Here is a 19,052-nt window from a genome sequence, read left to right as displayed (position 1 = left end):
AGGATGGGAATCAGCATGAGAAATATCCAATAGCAACTACTTGAAAAACACAACAGAAGTTCAATACTGTTTAGACTGCACTTGGCCATGTCTGTTGCTGATAAACCACTGCCATTCAGTATCACAGCTGTCTGGCGTAGCTTTTACTTTCTGCCAGCGCACTGCATGTTCCTATGAGGAAGGAAGGGATGGGAGGGATGCACAGTATGCCTCTTTCCTCAGTGTTCAGTCACTTTGGGCCTAGGCCCAATCCCACAGAGCCTCACCCTCATGGAGCAGAAGATCAGTGAGCCAACTCAGTACAAAGTACATGGGGCTCCTGTGTCCCTCGCATCCTGCAGCAGCTGGAGCTCAGCAGGAGGAGCAGTGCGTGGGGTCACGTATCAGCTCTGCGATGTAGTGGCAGTGGTCATTTTTTATGAAATTTTATGAAAGTTTAGTGACACAGACAAGTTTATCTTTCAAATCATGCCATTATTACACCATGGTGTTTTGATCACTGTGTGTTGGGCTTTTTGTTTGGTTGGGTTTTTGGGGAGGGTATTTTTGGGGTGGTGGTGATGAACTGTTGTCAGAGACATCAGTTGTGTGAGTAGAACTTGTCAAATTTTGCACAAAAGTGTCATCCATATACTGAATTTTATATAGTAAATGTATTTAATCCATTTTTGAGCTTTCGGTTACATGGAGTTTGGTGATACGTGAGCTGTGCTGCGTGGTTGAGGACAGCTTTGTGGGTATTCTGGGCACTACCATATGTTAGGATCATCCCTTGGCATGACATTGTGGCAGAAAAGTAATAATCAACACATTCTTGGCCCATGATTCCAGGATGGTCTGGATTTTTTTCCAGTATGGACAGCAGGACAACAGCTTTATACAATTGAATTTAAGTAACATTTTGGTCTGTCTCCTTGCTGAAGACCACACCTTCTTGGTTTGTCCATTTTTTCTTCTTAGCCCTAAATGTTAGGGTTATTTCCTTATTAGATGAAGCTTAAATTCTGTAGTGTCTGATACTGCTACTCGGGAATTAGCAGTACTGTTCTGATCACTCTCTATTTTTCCACTGTGTAGCTTCCTCCTAGTGTCTGGCTGCTACTGCCCATTTAGTCCAGACTGTTTGCACTACTGCCATCCTAATACACTGATGCCATCCATTCTGCCCCATAAAGGAACTTTTCATGTTATTCTGAAATAAAGGGAACTGATGTCTTGCATTTCAGTAATCCTTATAATGCCAATTAAAAAGGAAAAAAAAAGAATAATTATAAAGATGCAGTATTCGTTCCTACTATTCCATGAGAATAGGAGGCAGAAGATTGTTGCAAAAATAATGCTCAGTTTTAGATGCTATAACTTGTTAATTCCAGCATCTGCACATATGCAGCCACCAGGGAGTTATTGGGCTACATGTGTTTGTTTTTTAAAACATCTGTCATCTAAGTCAAACATCTAAATGTGAAGTGTTGCATTGGTTACATTTGTGGATTTCTTACATTTTCCTAGTGGAATTTCATTTTGTATACTAATCATTGGAGAATATGGGAATAAAAATTGGATTACATTTGTATGCATATATAATTGCTTTGGACAAATGATTTGCACTATTTGCACCGCATTACAGCATCAAGTATAAACAAATGCCTGAGATAGAGTTGCATTATTCTCATCTCAGGTGTCATGCTCTTGGTGTGGAAACAGGCATGTCATCTACGTGCTTTTTTTTTGTTGTTGTTGCAGTAATGAAACACAGGCTTTGCAGGGCCTTAAGTTGCCCTCACAGTTTGATGACATCTTCTAGCTGATTACTGCAGCCACACTGCAAAACTTTTTCATTGTCATGTATGAAGTAGGCTACAGTCCATTTGACAGAATGTCTTGTTGCACAGCACTGAAGTGCACTGTATCAGTTTCACTGTTGTGTGCTGCGTAGAAGATATCCATGGGCAAGTATGTGGGCTAAATATGTGCTAGACTTCTAGTAGTGTTCTGATAAAAAAACATTAAGATGTTCCTAAGATATTGCTTGAGGCAACTTTGCCATTGCACACCATTGGCCTATATTTGTGGTATTTGACATTTTTTGATAAATCCTGTCAAGGATAATCCATCACAGAACAAGTTTTCAGAGTTTCAGGGTGTTTGTTAAGTCTCATAACTCAAATATAGAAGTGCCTCAGAAAACAATATTTTATATTGGTAAGTTGAGAAATAGGAGGAATTCATTTCTAGAAGAAAACTAATGCCTTCAGATAACAGTACGTAGTCCAGCTGAGTAAATAGATCTGCTGGCTGAGGATGATAACATTTGTGTAGGTTTCATCTTTAAATCCCTACTACTTCAGATTTGGGGCAACCATCATTTCAGTGGGAAAAAAAAAAAAAGTAAGTCAAATAAACTCGCTGTGTTTGTGGAGTTTAATGATCTGTATTGTTTTGAAATTGAGCATGCTTTTTGAAATAATGTAACAATGTGAACCCTCCTATCTCTTATGTGGTAGTCCCCCAAGACTGGTGTCCTCTCCTCTCCTGTTCATCAGCTGTATGAAGTCATGGGGAATTGCTTTGTGTGGATCCCTTTCCCTGGTTTGATATGGCTAATAAGGCATTCAAAAGCACTGAGGACCTCAAAATGACCCAAGAATTGTAGATTGACTTAAAAATCTCTGTATAGATTCTCTTGATGATGGGGAAAGCATTATGAAAGCAATGAGTTCAGTGGAGTGCATTACCCGAGTACAGCTTAAAGCAGCTGCAGTTCATTCACGTGTTTCATGCAAGTTAAATATCGAGATAAACTGTGCACCCTTCTGTTTAACATTCAGTGTAAACTGAATACATAACTAAGTCTCCTGCATGCCTCTGGCATTTCAGTGTGCACTCTCCTATCTCAGCCTTATGAGAGCTTTTGCAGATGTAGGCCAACACGAGGGAGCGTAAGAGGCTGGTGGGACTCTGCAGGTTGGGTCTGCTGTTGAGCTGCAAGGTCTCAACCACCCTCATCAGCTGCTTCTCATGCCATAGCCCATCACTTTATAGGTTCAGGCAGACAGGATACTCTTGATGTTCAGTGACACCAGCACAGCAAAACCTAAGAGTGGATGTATGAATAAATTCACTCACCTGGGGATAGGAGGTCACCCCCAGAATGAAGACTGTGTGTTGCTGTACCATAACCTGAGTTTCTGGATCCAGGAGATGCCTTTGCAGAGCTGCTGGGCCTTCTTTTCTGTTGTTTGTTTTGTTTTATTTTTTCATGAACAGTATTCTTAGTGGTACTGCTTAAATTGAGGTAATTGCTCACTTACGAGGTAGTGTTTTCAGGGTTTTTTGGGGACTATCGCTTTTTCTAGGTTGAGTGAGAAATTCCTCTCCACTGAAGGCTGTTGACACACGGTGGTCCTAAAAATAGTGGGAAGCACTGTCTTCTGGGAGTGAATGGAGGCAGCTCTGGTGTATGAAACCATATGCACTCTGGAAGAGTTACGTGAGGATCTGCTGTTTTAAGAGCAGAGGCTTGCTTTTACAGTATTGGCTGCTTTACGCTTTGAAGCAATGGCAGCCATTAAAGAGTGTCATCAAAATATGTTTCTTTTTTTTCTGATAATACTTAAGTTTCCAACTTTCTGCTTCTTGTCTTTCTCTTTTCCTGCAAACAGTGGTGGTTTTGTACATGGTAGGGACAGGGAGGGGTATACTGCAGTAATTGCAGTGAATTTGGAACACTTTTTCAGTGGTGTTCTTGGAGTTTGGACAAGCAGAAGGAATTTGAACCTGTCCATGGATGTTTTTGTGCAACAGATATTTTTCATTGCATTCTGATAGAAGTAGTAGAAGACCAGGACAAGTTTTGGGAGAATATATCTGTCCTGTTTTTCTTACATGAGGATGATTCTGAAAGATAAATACAAACTGTGTGTGTCATTCAGAGGCTACCTGGAAAAGGAATGATGAATAGGCTTAAAACTAATGCTCTGTGGTCATTATGCAGTTCCTTTTGCTCCTTGTTACTGTCTGTAGGTATCTGCTGGCTGTTCCTCCCTTTTTAGTTTCTAATATCAGCAACCTTCCCATGCACATGAATACCTGTAATTCTTATCATTCACTTTTTGACTCCGTCTCTATGTTTCCAGTCTCCCCGTTCTCTTCCCTTGTTTTTTTGGTCATGCTCAGCTGCCTTCTCTTCCTGTGTCATTCTTCTTTTCTCCTTACTTTTCTGAGATTATTTTTCATTTTACACATCCATACCTTTTTTGCTATCTTCCATCATTTTCTCTGCCTTCTGTCTGCCTCACAAAGTTCTGTCTGCTTAACCTGTGTAGTGAACTAATTGTTGAAGTGCTTTAAGAGAAGATGGCTCCACTCCGAATGGTTCTTTATTTAATGATTGCAACGTGTTCTTTTTAATGAGATATTTTGTCACTTTTCCAGGTCTTAAAAATTAGCTTGATTGGTCATCGGAAACGCGTTCTGGCATCCTTGGGAGACCGGCTGCACGAAGATCCTCCTCAGAAGCCACCTCGTTCGATAACCCTCAGGGTGAGTCCCCACGAACATTTGTTTGCATTTCTTGAAAGTCAGTGAACATTTCCTATATTCACATGAAATCAGCAGCCACTTTGAGTGGGGTTCAGCTTATCTCTCTTCAGCAGTTTATAATGTAGATGTCTTCAGCTGACCTGCTCAGCCACACCTGCCCTTATAGCCACTGCAGAGAACTTGATAGTTTCTCTGGATGATTCATCTGACCTGGTTCAGATGTCTGCCTTAGGATGAGGCAGTGCCTTAGAATTGCCAGCTTATCCTCTCCGCTCAAAAAGCCAACTCGGGAGCAGGTGTCTGCAAGCTGCACATCTACATCTGCCCATAGGAATCCCAGCCCAAGTGATCTGCACTGCGGAAAGAGAGTTATCGTTCTCCTTCCACATTTTGAAAATGCTTGGACTTATTTTCAGATGTCCTTTCTTTAAGGAGAGCCTCTTGGAATTGTTGAGGTACAAATGCCCTCAAGGTGTTACTGTGTATCAGAAATTTCTTTGCATTTTTGTTTTTCATTTGTATTCCCTCCTTCAGAAGCCTTGTTGCAATGTCCCTGGGTGTTTTTCGCACTTGCCCAGTTTTAATCTCCTGTTGTTACACCAAATTCTCTGGGTTTCTTTGGTCCAACGTCTTTGCTTCCTTGTTGTCCCTTACCCTTGATGAGTTGTGGTCTGACCCATTCCCCCTGTGTTCTCTCCAAGGGAGTTCATATTCATCTACACATTTTTTATGTAGATATTTTAGTCACATCTTTTGCATTTGATTGGATTTGATTATTTTCATGGGGCTGCATTTCTGTCTGGAATCTCATTTGGGTCTAAATGTCCAAATGTCAGAGGGTGGCCTCTGCTCCCAAGACAAATTTCCTGGTGTAAAAAGAAATAGAGAAAGACAGAATGAGGGCTTATTTTCACATACACTCTGATTTCTGTGACCACTCTATTTTCACCCAGCTTATTCTCAAATGCCACATATAGACATCTTAAATCCCTTCCCCCCTAACTCAAACTATTCCTAATGCCATCTCAGAAAAATGTGTCAAAATCCATGGTGTCCTGCTCTGAGGCACATTACACAAATGTGCGGATATTTTTCTTGTATTTCGTATTGGATGTATTATGTGAATAATTTCCTGATGCATGGCAGGTGTTAAAACACTCCAAGGAAAGAGGAATCATGGGCCAGCATTTGAAAGTCACACATTTTTGCTCAGTGCTTTCAGTGCCTTGGACTGGGGAATTAGTATCTCTTCAGCATTGTAGGAATGTTTCCACAGCCTACGTTACTGGTTAGAACTGTATATTCTCAATTAATAGTGAAGACAAGGCTGGATGTCCTCCATCTGTAGTTAAAACGATAAAAAGTAGTCTGCTGCTCCACAGCCGGAGCTACTGATGCAGGCAAATGCTAAATGTCATTCATCATTTTGTGGTGTTGGAGACTTCACAGGGAATCCTAAAGGAAAGGATGTGAGTTTGGATGAGTTTCATACCATCTTCAACTATTCCATTTCACCCAAGGACACCAAAGACATAGTATTTAGTCTCCAGCTTGCAATAATCTTAGCTTGAAACTTGGTTTAAATAAAGTATCTGCTGCTATTAGAAGATTGATTTATATCTAATCGAAAAGATTGTTCCTTGTTTAAAGAATGTATCTTTAAGGTCCCAAGGTCAACCTAACCACTGCTAACACATCATCTTTTTTGACTCTTTTTATATTAGTGTTGAAGATATTTCAAAGAGAAAAAGGTGTTAAATATTGAGAAAAGGAACAAGTAGGCAAATTTCCATGAAACGTATTATTCCCACAATAATAAGGAAATGTTATTTTTATTTCAGTCTTATGCTTAAAAGTTAGAAAATACTGGATCTCGGGTTACCTATGCAGTCTTAGTGCATTATAGTGCAGTCTTTATGTATATGATCACTTTACCTGTTGTACATGGAACCCCATCCTCACCTTGTCGGCCTTGGAGGCTGGAAGTTAAATTAAAGGGATAACAATTTAGACTGAAAGCCTGAAAAAGCATTACAATACTAATAGCAATAGTAATTTAACACAAAAATGAATCCACTGGAGAGGATTCCCATTTTTAGGATCTGGTTAGACAAGCGCCTGTCAGACTTCAGGCATGCCTATGTGGCCTGGGGAAGGATCTCTTAAAGATCACTTCCAACCCTGGACTGCATGGTTCCAGCTCGTGGGACTGAGAGATCAGGACGAAGCAGATTTCAGTAGTGGAATGTATTATAAGGCATCCCTGCCTTCACAGCAGGGTGGAAACGTGGTAATGAATACATGGTCACTGGTGATAGCACCGTGCTGAATATGTTACAGCATGCTGCCCAGCCATCCCTGACCAGTCTGCAAATTTGTGAAGGAAATGAGAAAGTGGGTATGGAGTGAGGGAGAGGAACAAAGGAAGGATGAGAGAGGGTACCATGATTAAAGGAATTACTGTAGCTATGAGAATACAGATTCACACCTGCTTTTGCCACAAAGGCCCGGGATCATTCTTGGCAAGTTATTTAGATAATTGCCTCATAAACAGCCACTAATTGTATGTTACAGACATTCTGTATATTTGACTGTAGTCTAGAGTCTGATTTATATGAGTATGGAGCGCACAGTACTGCAAATTAGATCAGTGGAAGTGGGGTTTTGAATACAAGCAGTTGGAAATTCAGGCAACAGATACTGTAATTGGGCATCCAAAGTGGCTGATATTTATTAGCTTTGGTTTGTGTGTGTCTCAGCTCCCTCATGCTAAAGTGGTGATTATAAAATGCCAGAAATCACAAGATGTGTTGAAAATAAATTGATTGAAGTTTGTAAAGCGCTCACAAGCACCGTGAAGATGACAATATAAACCATTCTATCTTCAGAGCAGGATCTGAATAGAATTTAGAGAAGAGGTCTGGGGCCGTGAAACGAGGTGAGAATAAAATACTGACTGCACAATAACTAATGATAACACAGTGCTGAGTATATGACAACATGCTGCACAGTCAAGGATCCATCTGTGCTGAGAAAATAGCATGGAATCATACAGTTACATACTGTACCATAACGCAGAGGCACCATTATTCCTTTATTTCATGCCTTTGTAATTCTTGCCTCTGTTGCCTCCCTAGCAATCTTCCAATATTGATTTTTGAGTGAATTTCCTCTTTAAATGCAGTTTGATAAAATATGAAAAACTTGATAAGAGCTGGAATCTCATATCCATTGCAGTCACCTGTCACTTAGATGCACCAGCGGCCATGTCAATCGATTGGTGCTGGCAGTGGGTGAATCATGATCAGGGTAAGAAAGATTTCGTGCCTGGCTGGAAGGGCAGGTGGCAGCCATTAGAAAGGAGTCATTTGGTGCCCCTGTCCTCTTTATTTTCAGTGAAGGATAGCGCTGGTCGTGTCGGTGGCAGGCCCATGGAAGATCTGGGAACAGGCTTTGGGGACAGCACCTCACCAACCCTTCTGAGAGTGTGCGGGCTGCAGCTTTTCAGAAGCTTTTAACTGGGCCAAATGTAGGTGGATTTGCATGAAGGAGGGGAAAAGACTATTCCTGAGAGGAAAACACTCCTTTCTTTGCCATGGGAAATGTCAAGTACTTGTCTCAGATCATAGGCATGCTAGAGAACTAAAAAAAATTAGAGTTCTCAGTTAATTAAAAGTTGCTGAAGAACTATATATCCCTGATTTTAGTCAGCCAGTGTGGAAAATACTAATCCGTTATTGTAATTGCAAGGAACAATGCCACATAGACTGCTACAATTCAAATATTAACATCAGGTATTACTATCAGTTGAACATGTAAAGAGGTTTGCAGCTTTCCTTTCCATTTGGAAGATATTACAACTCTCTGCTTTCTCTAGCTGTATCTTGTTTCTTAACAGCATGGAGTAAAGTACCTTAATGCTTTTCAGAATTAGGTTTGGTTCAATGTAATCATGCATGAAATACCACATTAATTCTTTCTTTAAATAAAAAGGCAGGGCTTTTTTTTTTTCTTTTTTTTTTTACTTTCCATGCACACTGGAGCAGGTCTCTGCTGCTTCTCGTTGTGTAATATCTTCAGGTCCCTTCTTGTTTTTCTGAAATAAAATACATTTGTACAGCAATAGGTAATTCAGACAGTGTGCAAACATGCTCCTGGGTATGTTCTCTGCTCCAGAGAGCTTACTGACAGAGGAGCCTCTTCTGCTAGAAACTGAGCATCATGGGAGGAATGTTTCCACCCAGCCAAATGCTACGGCCGTGTTTTGCTGTCCCCTCTGGGTGGTGGCCATGTGGGCTGACCAGGCAACAAGCTCTAGTACTGCTTCTGCTGATTGCAGTCAACGAGGGCTTGAGCACTGGTGTTTGTAAATTGTGTTTGAGCAGGTGGTGTGATGTGCATGAGAACAGGTGTTTCCACAGATACCTATGCAGCTGTCTGTCCCAGTGTGGTGGCAGACCTTGGTGACATGGATGATCAGGAGGATGTGTTTGGCTGTTTGTTAGATGGAGTTTGTGTATCTTTTTGCTGTGGTATTTGCACACTTACCAACACAAGGTCATAGCTCATCACAGAAGAAAAAAGGGCTTTCAAGCATTCTAGGAATTGCTGTTTGGCTTGCTTCCGATATCCAGCAGTTCAAGTTAATGTACGTTCCATGAGACCTATAAAAATGGCAAAGCATCTATATTTTGTAAATCCTCACACATTTATTTTTTCCAGCAAGTGATGTTGCTAGAGTTCAAACCACTTTCAAATCATTTTTGCTGCTCAGAGTGGCTGCTCAGAAGTGGTGCAAATGTATTTCATCTTACAAACAGCTAGTGCTAAATCACAACTTTGTTTGGGCCTTGACAAGAAGTAACTCACTGCTTTATCTCTGTAGCGGTACTAGAAGCGAACTGCTATATTACACAAGGAAGTTTCAGAGAATGAATTTGCCACTTGCTCCTAGCGGCAATTAAGTATTCTTCCCTCTGTGCGAGCCCTGCACCTTAGATAGCATATTTTTGGGGAAAGAGCCAAGTTTCTGAGTGCTGTCTGTCAGCTCCCTAGCCACATGCATAGGAAGAAGAGAGCCACCTCCTAGAACTGCCTTGTCCTTCTCACATGCAAGGGAGGAAGAGGGGTTTTGAGAAGAAAGAAATGACTGCTTCCTCTGTGCCATTGTGAGCTCTCAGTCATCTCCATAACGTTCATTCACAGTAACCTCCACTTCAGGAATTCTTCCTTAATTTTTTTTTAGCACGAATAATTGAAATACATTTTAAAATGTATGCTCCTGTTACCACGCTGTATTTTTGTCCTCTCTGTCCAGGAACCCAGCGGTAACCACACTCCTCCTCAGTTGTCTCCATCACTCAGCCAAAGCACTTTCACTACTGGTGGCTCCCTGGACGTTCCCCACATTATCATGCAGGGCGATGCAAGGAGAAGAAGAAATGAAAACTATTTTGATGATATTCCCCGGTCGAAGCTGGAGAGGCAGATGGCACAGGTAGGATTACAACCATGCCATTAAAAGGCTGCCCTGGGTTACAGAGCTGATTCTAACCATTGCTGTGGGTCATCTGTATATTAAAGCTGATTTCTTAGCCACGAAGATTGACAGTATTTCCAAGCTGTGTGTTCCAGTTCTATTTCAAATCGTGTAAGTTGGTGTGCTGTTTCTCCTGAGAGGAAGAATCTTGGGGGTGTTTAGTTGCCTCTCGGCTGAGATGAAGGTGCCTGCTGTGCATCAGAACATGCAGACTCCCACTGACACTGCCTCTGCCTCTGGCTGCTTTAAGGAGGTGCAGATTCCTCTGTTTCTGAGCACCACACATAAAAATAAGCCGGCCAAATTTCACTGACCAAAATTCAGAGGACAGATGATTTTGGTGATTATCACCTTTATTCAAGGAAAGGATCAGCGTTCTGCTAAACTTTGTGACCTGAAGGTACACCTGAGTATTTAAGAAAACATTTAACTGCTTAACAGCTCGCATGAGCTTCACAGCAGCACTAAATTGAGCTGGTTGTTAAATCAAGCTCATTGTGAAAGAAAGTCTAAAGTAGCCTCTAAGTTTCTTCACCCAGCTGTAATGCGGGTACCATATGTTGACCAGAGTGATGTCCTGTACCACTCTAATGGTCAGTAAAGTTGAGTTTTGGCATCTCATCTGCAAAAATCCTTTAGGATGAGCTGAGCTGTATTTTGATAGCTGCAATGCAATGCGAGTTGGGCGTGCCTTGGATCTTTCATCGGAAGCAGCTGTGCAGCCCGTGCAGCTCACAGAGTAGCTCATCCCCGCGCAGAGCAGGATGCTGCCTTCAGCCCTGCCTGAGCCTTCCCAGCAGTTGTCAGGCGCAGCCCAAAATAGAGCTTCAAAATCCAGCCTGGAAATGGCAACAGCTATGCAAATAACTGTATTATGGTGAACATAATGAACAAAAAGCTGCAGTCTCTGAGCTAATTGCATGAACAAGAAGAGGTAATTAAATAAACAAGCCAAACAAGGTGCTGCTGTTACCTGAGAGCACAGAAACAAATTGAATTCCGTTTGTTCAGAGGACATTTCTAGGGAAGTGAAATTGCATTTGGTAGGGCGGGGCTGTTTCCTTGCCTTTTCAGATTGCCTCATTTTCTGCTGTATAATGCTATTGTACAGAATTAAGGGGAAAGTTGCCTGGTGAATGAGCTTGTTTTCAAATCAAAGTCTGCTGGGCTTTTGTGGTGAGAACAAGGCTGAGCTGAAGCTCAGCAAGGAAAAGCCCACTTCTTGCTGTGAACTTCTTACTCTTTGAAGGTCATGAAACTGAGAATTAAGTACCCACATGCTCATGGCTGAGTAGACTGGGTCATCTACTTAGTTTATTTTATCACTTGGTTTACAAATTCCTGTTCTCACTTCCTCTTTTAGTAACTATCATTGGAGAAGAAAAAAGCCATAGTAGCAATTCTTCTGCTCTACTTTTCACTCTTTTCTCTTCCTGTTTGAAATGCTGATATTCCCAAGAGGTATGACACACTCTCATATGTATGGCACCTGGAGATTTGCTTTGGGTGGTTGAAATCACTTTTCCAAGACTGCAATATGTTACCTAGCCAATGAGAGAAAATCTGAGCAGTATTACTTGTGCCACTCCAAATAACTTAAAACTAATTAAATGCATTAAATGCTTTTTCATTTTTTTTTTTTTTTTTTTTTTTTTTGGAAGAGGAGGAGCTGGGGAAGGGGGCAGTTTGTACTCACGGCATGACTTACTTGAGTACCTTCTACCTTTCACTGTGGAATATAGCAGTTATCCTTTGGGACTCCAAAGGAGGAAATGGATTCAGTGAAATCCATAAGACAATATTTTCTGTTGGTCCCTGAACTCCAGTCTGTTTGGAGTTTTTCTCAGCTCTGCCCCCAAATGCTGCACTCCTGATGTATGCATAATTCCCTTTGACTTTAATGGGAAAGTCAATGACTCCCTCTGGTGATCATTCCCACTAAACTGGACTCACCCCATTAAGAGGCTAATCAGGGATTTATTCAACCATTATTTCTCAAAAATAGATATTTATTTTTGCAATGTGTTAAATGGTACTCTGTGAAAATTAACCACGTTTCCTTCAAATTTTTCCCCCAAAGCCCCTTTGAAACCAAAGGTGTGATAATTACTTCTGGAAAATAAAGGATATCCATTTCATTAACATGAGCATTCTGCTCTGTGTGGTATCTAGCAAGTTGCTCCTTGCAGTTTGGAGGTTCCTTGACTTATGTCTGATCGACATCAGCTTCTGAGGCTGATACCAATCCTGCTCACCAGCTAGAATGTTTCTCACAAACAGAATGATCTAGAGTGATTATTGGAAGTGCTTTGAGCATATCATTTATCTTAACTGTTTCTTTGCTGAGCTTTTTGCATGGTGCTTTGTGAATCTGCATGCTTACTGAACACTGTGGTAAACATACATGCATAATGTTGTCTTTGATGCTGTGATTTTTTGAAAGGGTTTTAGGTATTGAATGAAATTAATGGGTATTTTACAGCCTTGAAGAGAAAGGCAAGCACATGAACGGGAGCTTTTTCATGGTACTGCTTTCATGGACTTTTTATTTCAGAGTATGCTAGAATAAGGCAGTTTAAAATTTAAAATCTGAAGAGGATATTTTGAGAAAATGATGAGATCCAAAGTTGCCATCTTTACCACAGCCTGTGTTTTCACTAATGTTTTACGAGGGAAACGTCAAGTGTGTTGATCTTCACATCAGCTATGAACCAGTATTCGTTGTAACAATGAGCACATCAGTTTAAATCTGTTTTCCTTTGATCTACTAAATGGGTTTAAACAATTCTCTAAATCGTAATCAAATCTGCTTGTAAGTAATACAAGACTTTATTTCCTGGAGGAAGCACTGATTTAAATTTACTTAATGTGGGTGGTTTTGTCTTAAGGCCAGCATGTACCCTCATTCACAGTTCCCCAGCGGACTGTAGGTGAACCAAGAGGGAAAATGCTAATATAAACAGTGAGGAACAACAGCTGTGGAAGTCGTTGACATCTGATTGGATAAATCAGAACTGCCAAGAAGGTAGAACAGAAGATAGTGAGATGGTTTGTTTTCAGAAACAGGAAAAAAAAATCCAGAAAGCGTTGAGTAGTCTGAGTCATCTTTGACTGTGGATGTTGAGTTCTGAGCCTGCAAGTTGTACATTAATGCGATCAAATTAACGTAGTTTAAAATAGCTGAGATTGCTCTTTAAATTGCCTAGACCTTTAAAATAGAAGTGAAATCATGCAGGCAAAGCCTAAGGGCTTTGGAACTGAAATCAATAGGAGGGACCCTTGTGAAGGCTCTTAATTTACCCCTGAGATCACAGGGGAAAAAAAAAGACTATTTGTGGTGAAGAGCTCTGGAGGTTATAACACTAAAAGTGTCCTGCCCATGGTAGGCAGAAAGAGATGTAGGGAGCACCTCTGTCCGCTGCTCATTGGCAGCTGGTGGCACGACCAAGCAGGATCCCACAGTGGGGTCGGGGCTCCCCGGTACTGTTGCATGCTGTCCCCACAGGTGAACATGCCGTGTGCCCTGAGGTATGAAGGTTTGCTGTTTTGGGAGGCAGTGGGTGCCTCTCCGAGGGCTTCAGGAAGTTCTGTGCAGTGTCTGCCTTTGAGGGGAAAAAAAAGCGGGTAGTGAGTCAGGTTAAGCTTCTTGGTAGGATAAACCATCGGGGTCACGCCAGTGGGATGCAGTGGGAGGAAGGGAATCCTTTAGATCTGAGAGTTAGAAACATTATTCACAAATCCTGGCAAGTTAAGTCCTTTCCCAGAGATGCTGAACCCAAACTTAATTTTTAAAGCCTTCTTAAGTACCTTGGTTCCCATTGTTTGAGGGCTTTTGTTTTTCTTTTCCCCAAAGCACAAGATAACCAGTGTGTGATGTCATTGTAATGACTGTGTAGTAAGTTTGAAATAAAGCTTCTTCCACTACTGGGATAATGCTTTGTAACATTGTTTTGTGAGTTACAATAATTCACTGAAGGATTAGGACTGATAGGTAGGAGCTAGGTATTTAAATGGAGATGCTTTATCTACGGTAGAGGAAAAGTGGAATAAAAAGAAGAGACGGAATTAATGAAGACACATTTACAGGAAAATTGTGAAAAAACAGTTCTGCTTTCTGAAATTATGCCTTCGACTCAATAGTATCTTCCAAATAGTTCATGGATTCTAGTGCATTCATTTTTCCAGTTCCCACAGTGGGGCTACATGATTTAAAATTGTTTTCTATTTTACAGCTAAGAAAGTTGAGGTATAGGGATGTTGCAACTTGGCTGACAAGACAGAACTCTTGTCTGATAGGACCCATTTTCAGGTGGTAGTTGTAGGAGGGTTTTTCTTTGGTTCAGTTTGTGGGTTTGGTTTTTTTTTTCACTTTCAACGATACTGTGCCATTTTTTATTTGCTTATTTCCTGCATGTTTTTCTGTCTCCTTCTCTGCTTTAGAAGGATTTAAAGATTATGGTGAATGGAGGAAAACATGCCCAGGAGAAAAATGATGTGTAAAATGACATTATCTAAGAAGCGATGAAGAGTGGATTTTATGAATGGTTGAAATTACTGGTGAAATAACAGAATTCTTTACTAGTGGATTTAAGAAACAGTAAATACAAAAGTATGGATGTCTAGGTTATTTCATTCTGTGCTTACTTATAATGTTTTCTTAATTCTGCTTTTCAAATAAGCAAAAAAAAATGTGTACACTGAGGATGAACAAATGCCATTTTAAAGAAAAGTGTATAAAATCCAGTCAAGATGTTCTGTCATTCATATTTTCAGGTGCATCTTATTTTTAGATGTGGAGAGATGACTTGTCTATGAAGACTTTCAATTTAACATCAAAATAAAAATACTTAACTCATTATCTATTTTTACTGCATTGTATAGGTGCTACTGAAATGTCTTTTTAATTCAGATATAGATGTTATAGAGTAACACCATAGATTACTAAATGTTGAACCATACATTTTAACAAACCGGCATCTGTAAAACCCTTGAGTATTTTGTATTTAGTGAACAAGCAAACTGATAAAGGCATGAAAAATCTAAGCAATTTCTGTCTGAACAAAAAGATTCTTATTTTTCAAAAAGGCTTCAGAAGCTAGCATTTTAGAACTAAAGCTGTGGGATGTGGATTATACCTACATGCTGCTTCAGCATATGGAATTAAGGAAGTTGTTTCTATATTTGGTACTAATGATCCAAACTAATGCCATAAATACTATACCAAGATGGGGACAGATGTTCTTTATTAATTTACTGTTTTTCACACGCAGTCATGTGAGATAGAAGCTCTGCATTGGAAAGACTATATGAAAAATGGAGGAGAATTGTATGAAAAATGGAAAAGGTGAACTAGCTTCTGCTGACAAAGAGACTGTATTCTTGATGAAAAGCTGAATATTCCAGAGACAAAGCTGAATTTTAGAATCTAGCATTTACATTTTTAGCTCCTTTAAAAGAACATATACTCAGAGTTTGAGATGTTCTTCTGAGAGAGCTCAGGTTGTTGCGTTTTGGTTTTAGTTTTGCTAAAATGTAGATACTTCTGCCTAATGTTCAGGACTGAAGCTAAATATTTTATTTCTATGGGTGGTGTTTGTCCAGAAGTTTGCCTCCTGTATGCAAAACAGAAGGCACTTGTAGCTGGCAGCACCAGCAGAAAGGGAGTTGTCAGTGGGCTAGGGCCTGGCCCCTCACCATGAGCCACTGGGCCAGTAGAATGGCTATAGAGCTGAGGGTGTTTATTTCTTGCTCTAGTAAGAACTGGTATTTCTAATTTCTGCTCCAGCTATAAAATAATTGCTAATTTCAGATTTCACTCTCCCATCTCTCAAGATCTTGTTTCCACTGGAGGATCTGTGATTATCCCATCGGTAAGACAGGCTCTCCTGAGAGTTCTGGGAATGTTCAGGGAAGCAACATTTATTGAGACTGCACAACTGCTCTCCCACAGTCCTGAGATATTTGGAGTGACAATTACAAAAGGGACCAGACAGTCTCATTCATCCCATTTCATTTCTTTCTTTCAGCTGTTGCACCCTCAAAGATTGTTTGCCATGCCAAGAGTGGGGTTTGATCCAAAATTCTCTTCATTTCTGGAGCGAAACTGAATCATAATTAGTGAGATAAGTTGCATCAAAGAGAGTGGGGTTTGCTGTCTTTTCTTCTGTTCTCCACCCTTTTGGAGCTGAAGAGCCAAGAGGTGGAAGCAGTTTCCTGAGGCTCAGGCCTGTGGTGATACAGTGGTGGAGGCGGTGAGGAGATGGGCTTTGGTGGCCCCTCTTCTCTCTCTGCACTGTACCAAGAGATTCAAGACAGAGAGCCTTGCAGGGGAGGAATGGAAGCCAACAGAAGAAAAAGCTCTCTAAGCATGCTCAGAAGTCATCATATGTTTGCCTAGGTTTCTCCTTGCCTTCCTCTAGAAGTCCCTTAGTTTTCCCCTTGCCTTAAGCTAGGATGTACCCCTCTTCTCAGGCTGGCTCTGGGGTGAAGAGACTCTTTGGGGCTGATATTTACCTAACCACAGCCATGGCTTTGTGTTTTCTAGACTTCTATTTTATTATTGTTAATTCCTCTTGGATTCCCTTAGTTTGCCTCCATCCCCTTGAAGTAAGTGGTTGTCGCTCCAGATGATACGTCACTGATGGCTGTGTATGACACAGAAATTCCTTCCCATGAATTGCAGTGTGCTACTTATATTAAATACATCCTTTTTTTTAAGTAGGACAGGAGAGTTCCATTAAGGGCCACCAGGACAGCTGTGGGCTGGAGCTCTTGCCTTGTGAGGAGAGGCTGGAGGAGCAGGGATGGCTGGACAAGAGATGGCATTAGGGACAAAAATGGGAAGAAGAGAGGCTTCCCAAGAGGAGTTGGGACAGCAAGGGGATAAGTTGCTCATAGAGGCTAAGTAGTCTCTGTCATTGGAGATTTTCAGAATCTGGCAGAATGAAACCCTGAGCAACCTGATCTCATTTCACATCTACTCAAGCTTTGAGCTGAGGTTGTAATGTAAGCTTTCTCAGCTTTATTCCAACCTCAGTTACTCTGTTTTATTTGCTTATTCATTTGCAAAACCTCTATATTTAACTTGTAGTGTACTGACACTTCCAGATCTTTGTGTGTCCTCTCCTGTTAAAACACTCTGCTATTTTATTTGTGTATTTAATCTTAATTTACCAAAGAATGCTCTTATCTTACTAAATTTCATCTGACCAATTTCTGCAATTAATCAAATCCATTTTCTATTCATACCCCACTCTGGAACATCCTTGAATTCTGGATCCTCCCCAGAGGATCTGCATGATGCAGGTCATTGCGGATGCTCTCAACATGTTCCCATCAAGTTGTGCTTAAGTACTGATAATTATTCTCTAAATGTGTATTTCAACTTCTTGTGCAACCACTGCATTTTGATTCAAGCTAGTTTGTCTACAGGGAATGTCATGTGATGTCTCATCAAAAGTTGCCCAAGTCCTGCCATGCTTCTCCTTGCTGCTGCTGATTTAGTAGGCCAGCTTTCCAACAAAGAAAGAAAATTTGATCTGAGATGATTCATAACGAACAACGTCATTGTAAACATCTTGAATTTTCTTGGCCCATGGAAGCTCTGGCTGGTAACATATTGCAGGCAAGATCACACTTTTTCATTAGCTTCGGTTTTGTACATGTGTATATTAATATAGAGAGAGCTAAATACAGAATGCATACATCCATGCACAGATTCCTGAGTGTTTATTTTACATGTCCAGGAGCAATGTCAGGAGGTTTCAAGGGGCATGAGGACAAGGACATAGTGACTGGATTTTTAAGCAATTTGCTCGTCCCTGCCTTTAGGCTGTCTATAACTTCCCAAATCTTTCTTTTCTCCCTATCTAAATACTCTTTTTGCCCTTCTTTAGTCCTTTCAGTACCTTCCATGACTTTTTGAAGATAATTGCTCCTAGTTTAGGTAAATCTTCAACATCTCCTTAAGTGCCATCAAGTTGACCAATGCTGAATATGTCAGGGCTGCCTTCTACCCAGCTCCTGTTCCTTCTGAATATGCAGTCCAGGTATAATTTTCTGTTGCTTTCCTTCTTTCTACTCCTTCTAAGTAGTACCATTTTCATAATCAGTCTTACTGGTGCATGATCACTTTCAGTAAAGTTATTTTATGTGTTCAGATTATCAGCAAAGTCATCCCTTTCAACAGAAATGGATTTTAAACTAACTTCTTGGGTAATTTTGTTCACTTTACAAAGCACTAAATTGTCTCCATCACAGTCAGCAACACTGAAGACCAGTATATGCAATGTCCTACATTTTTTTCCAGTAAATCTATGAGTAATTAGTAAGAGCTGAAGCAGATGGGAATGTGGAAACAATTTGTGAAGTGACTGGCTACTAACTTCACTGCAGGTGTCTGAGATAATTAGGCCCTATTGACTTCTCTCACAGACGAAGTTAGCAGGAACAGTAAGAAATACTATTTCTTATATGGATGTGTTGTCTTGAAGTCATGGAGGTTAAGTTAAATGAACAGGAGAAGTGAAAATGTCCGTAAAATAACTCAAGTAAAAGATAGTCATAAAGTGAGTCAGAGACTATGTCAGAATTGACTACTGGGGAAGTAAGGGAGATGAGCGAGTGGAGAGCAGTACATGGAGCCTCACCTCCTCCCTCTAGCACTGTCTACCAGCCCCAATATCATGAGTAGCACATGGTAGAAGCAGAGCTGTGCAAGCTGTTACCTTTCCCTCTCCCTTCACCCTTCCTGTCCATCAGAGTTGTGTCCCACAGTGACTAGACGGAAATCTTTTATGAATGGAACATCTATGGCTATTACATGGGAATATAGTATCACAGAAGTGTAGTATCATGGTGTATCACGTTCCTGTTGGAGTGTTGTTCTTCCCCATTGATAAATGCATACTAATCATACTAATCAGCTATTTTTTTGCTGTTGTTTGCCATGTTCCTTAGGAAAATGTTCTTT

General features: G+C 40.7%; 1 protein-coding gene across 3 annotated transcripts in view; it reads left to right on the top strand.

Annotated features, from left to right (window-relative positions):
• Positions 1-19,052, top strand: part of ANKS1B (ankyrin repeat and sterile alpha motif domain containing 1B) — a 433,433-nt gene that overhangs the window by 374,164 nt on the left and 40,217 nt on the right. For all 3 annotated transcript variants that reach the window (XM_021408341.1, XM_021408420.1, XM_021408490.1), the window contains 2 exons: positions 4,435-4,542; positions 9,860-10,039. In XM_021408341.1, coding sequence (XP_021264016.1) covers positions 4,435-4,542; positions 9,860-10,039 — 288 coding nt within the window. The remainder of the gene's footprint in view (positions 1-4,434; positions 4,543-9,859; positions 10,040-19,052) is intronic.

This window comes from Numida meleagris, chromosome 1 (assembly GCF_002078875.1).
Source record: "Numida meleagris isolate 19003 breed g44 Domestic line chromosome 1, NumMel1.0, whole genome shotgun sequence".
Classification (NCBI taxonomy): Eukaryota; Metazoa; Chordata; class Aves; order Galliformes; family Numididae; genus Numida; species Numida meleagris.
This window is presented reverse-complemented; position numbering and strand designations above follow the sequence as displayed.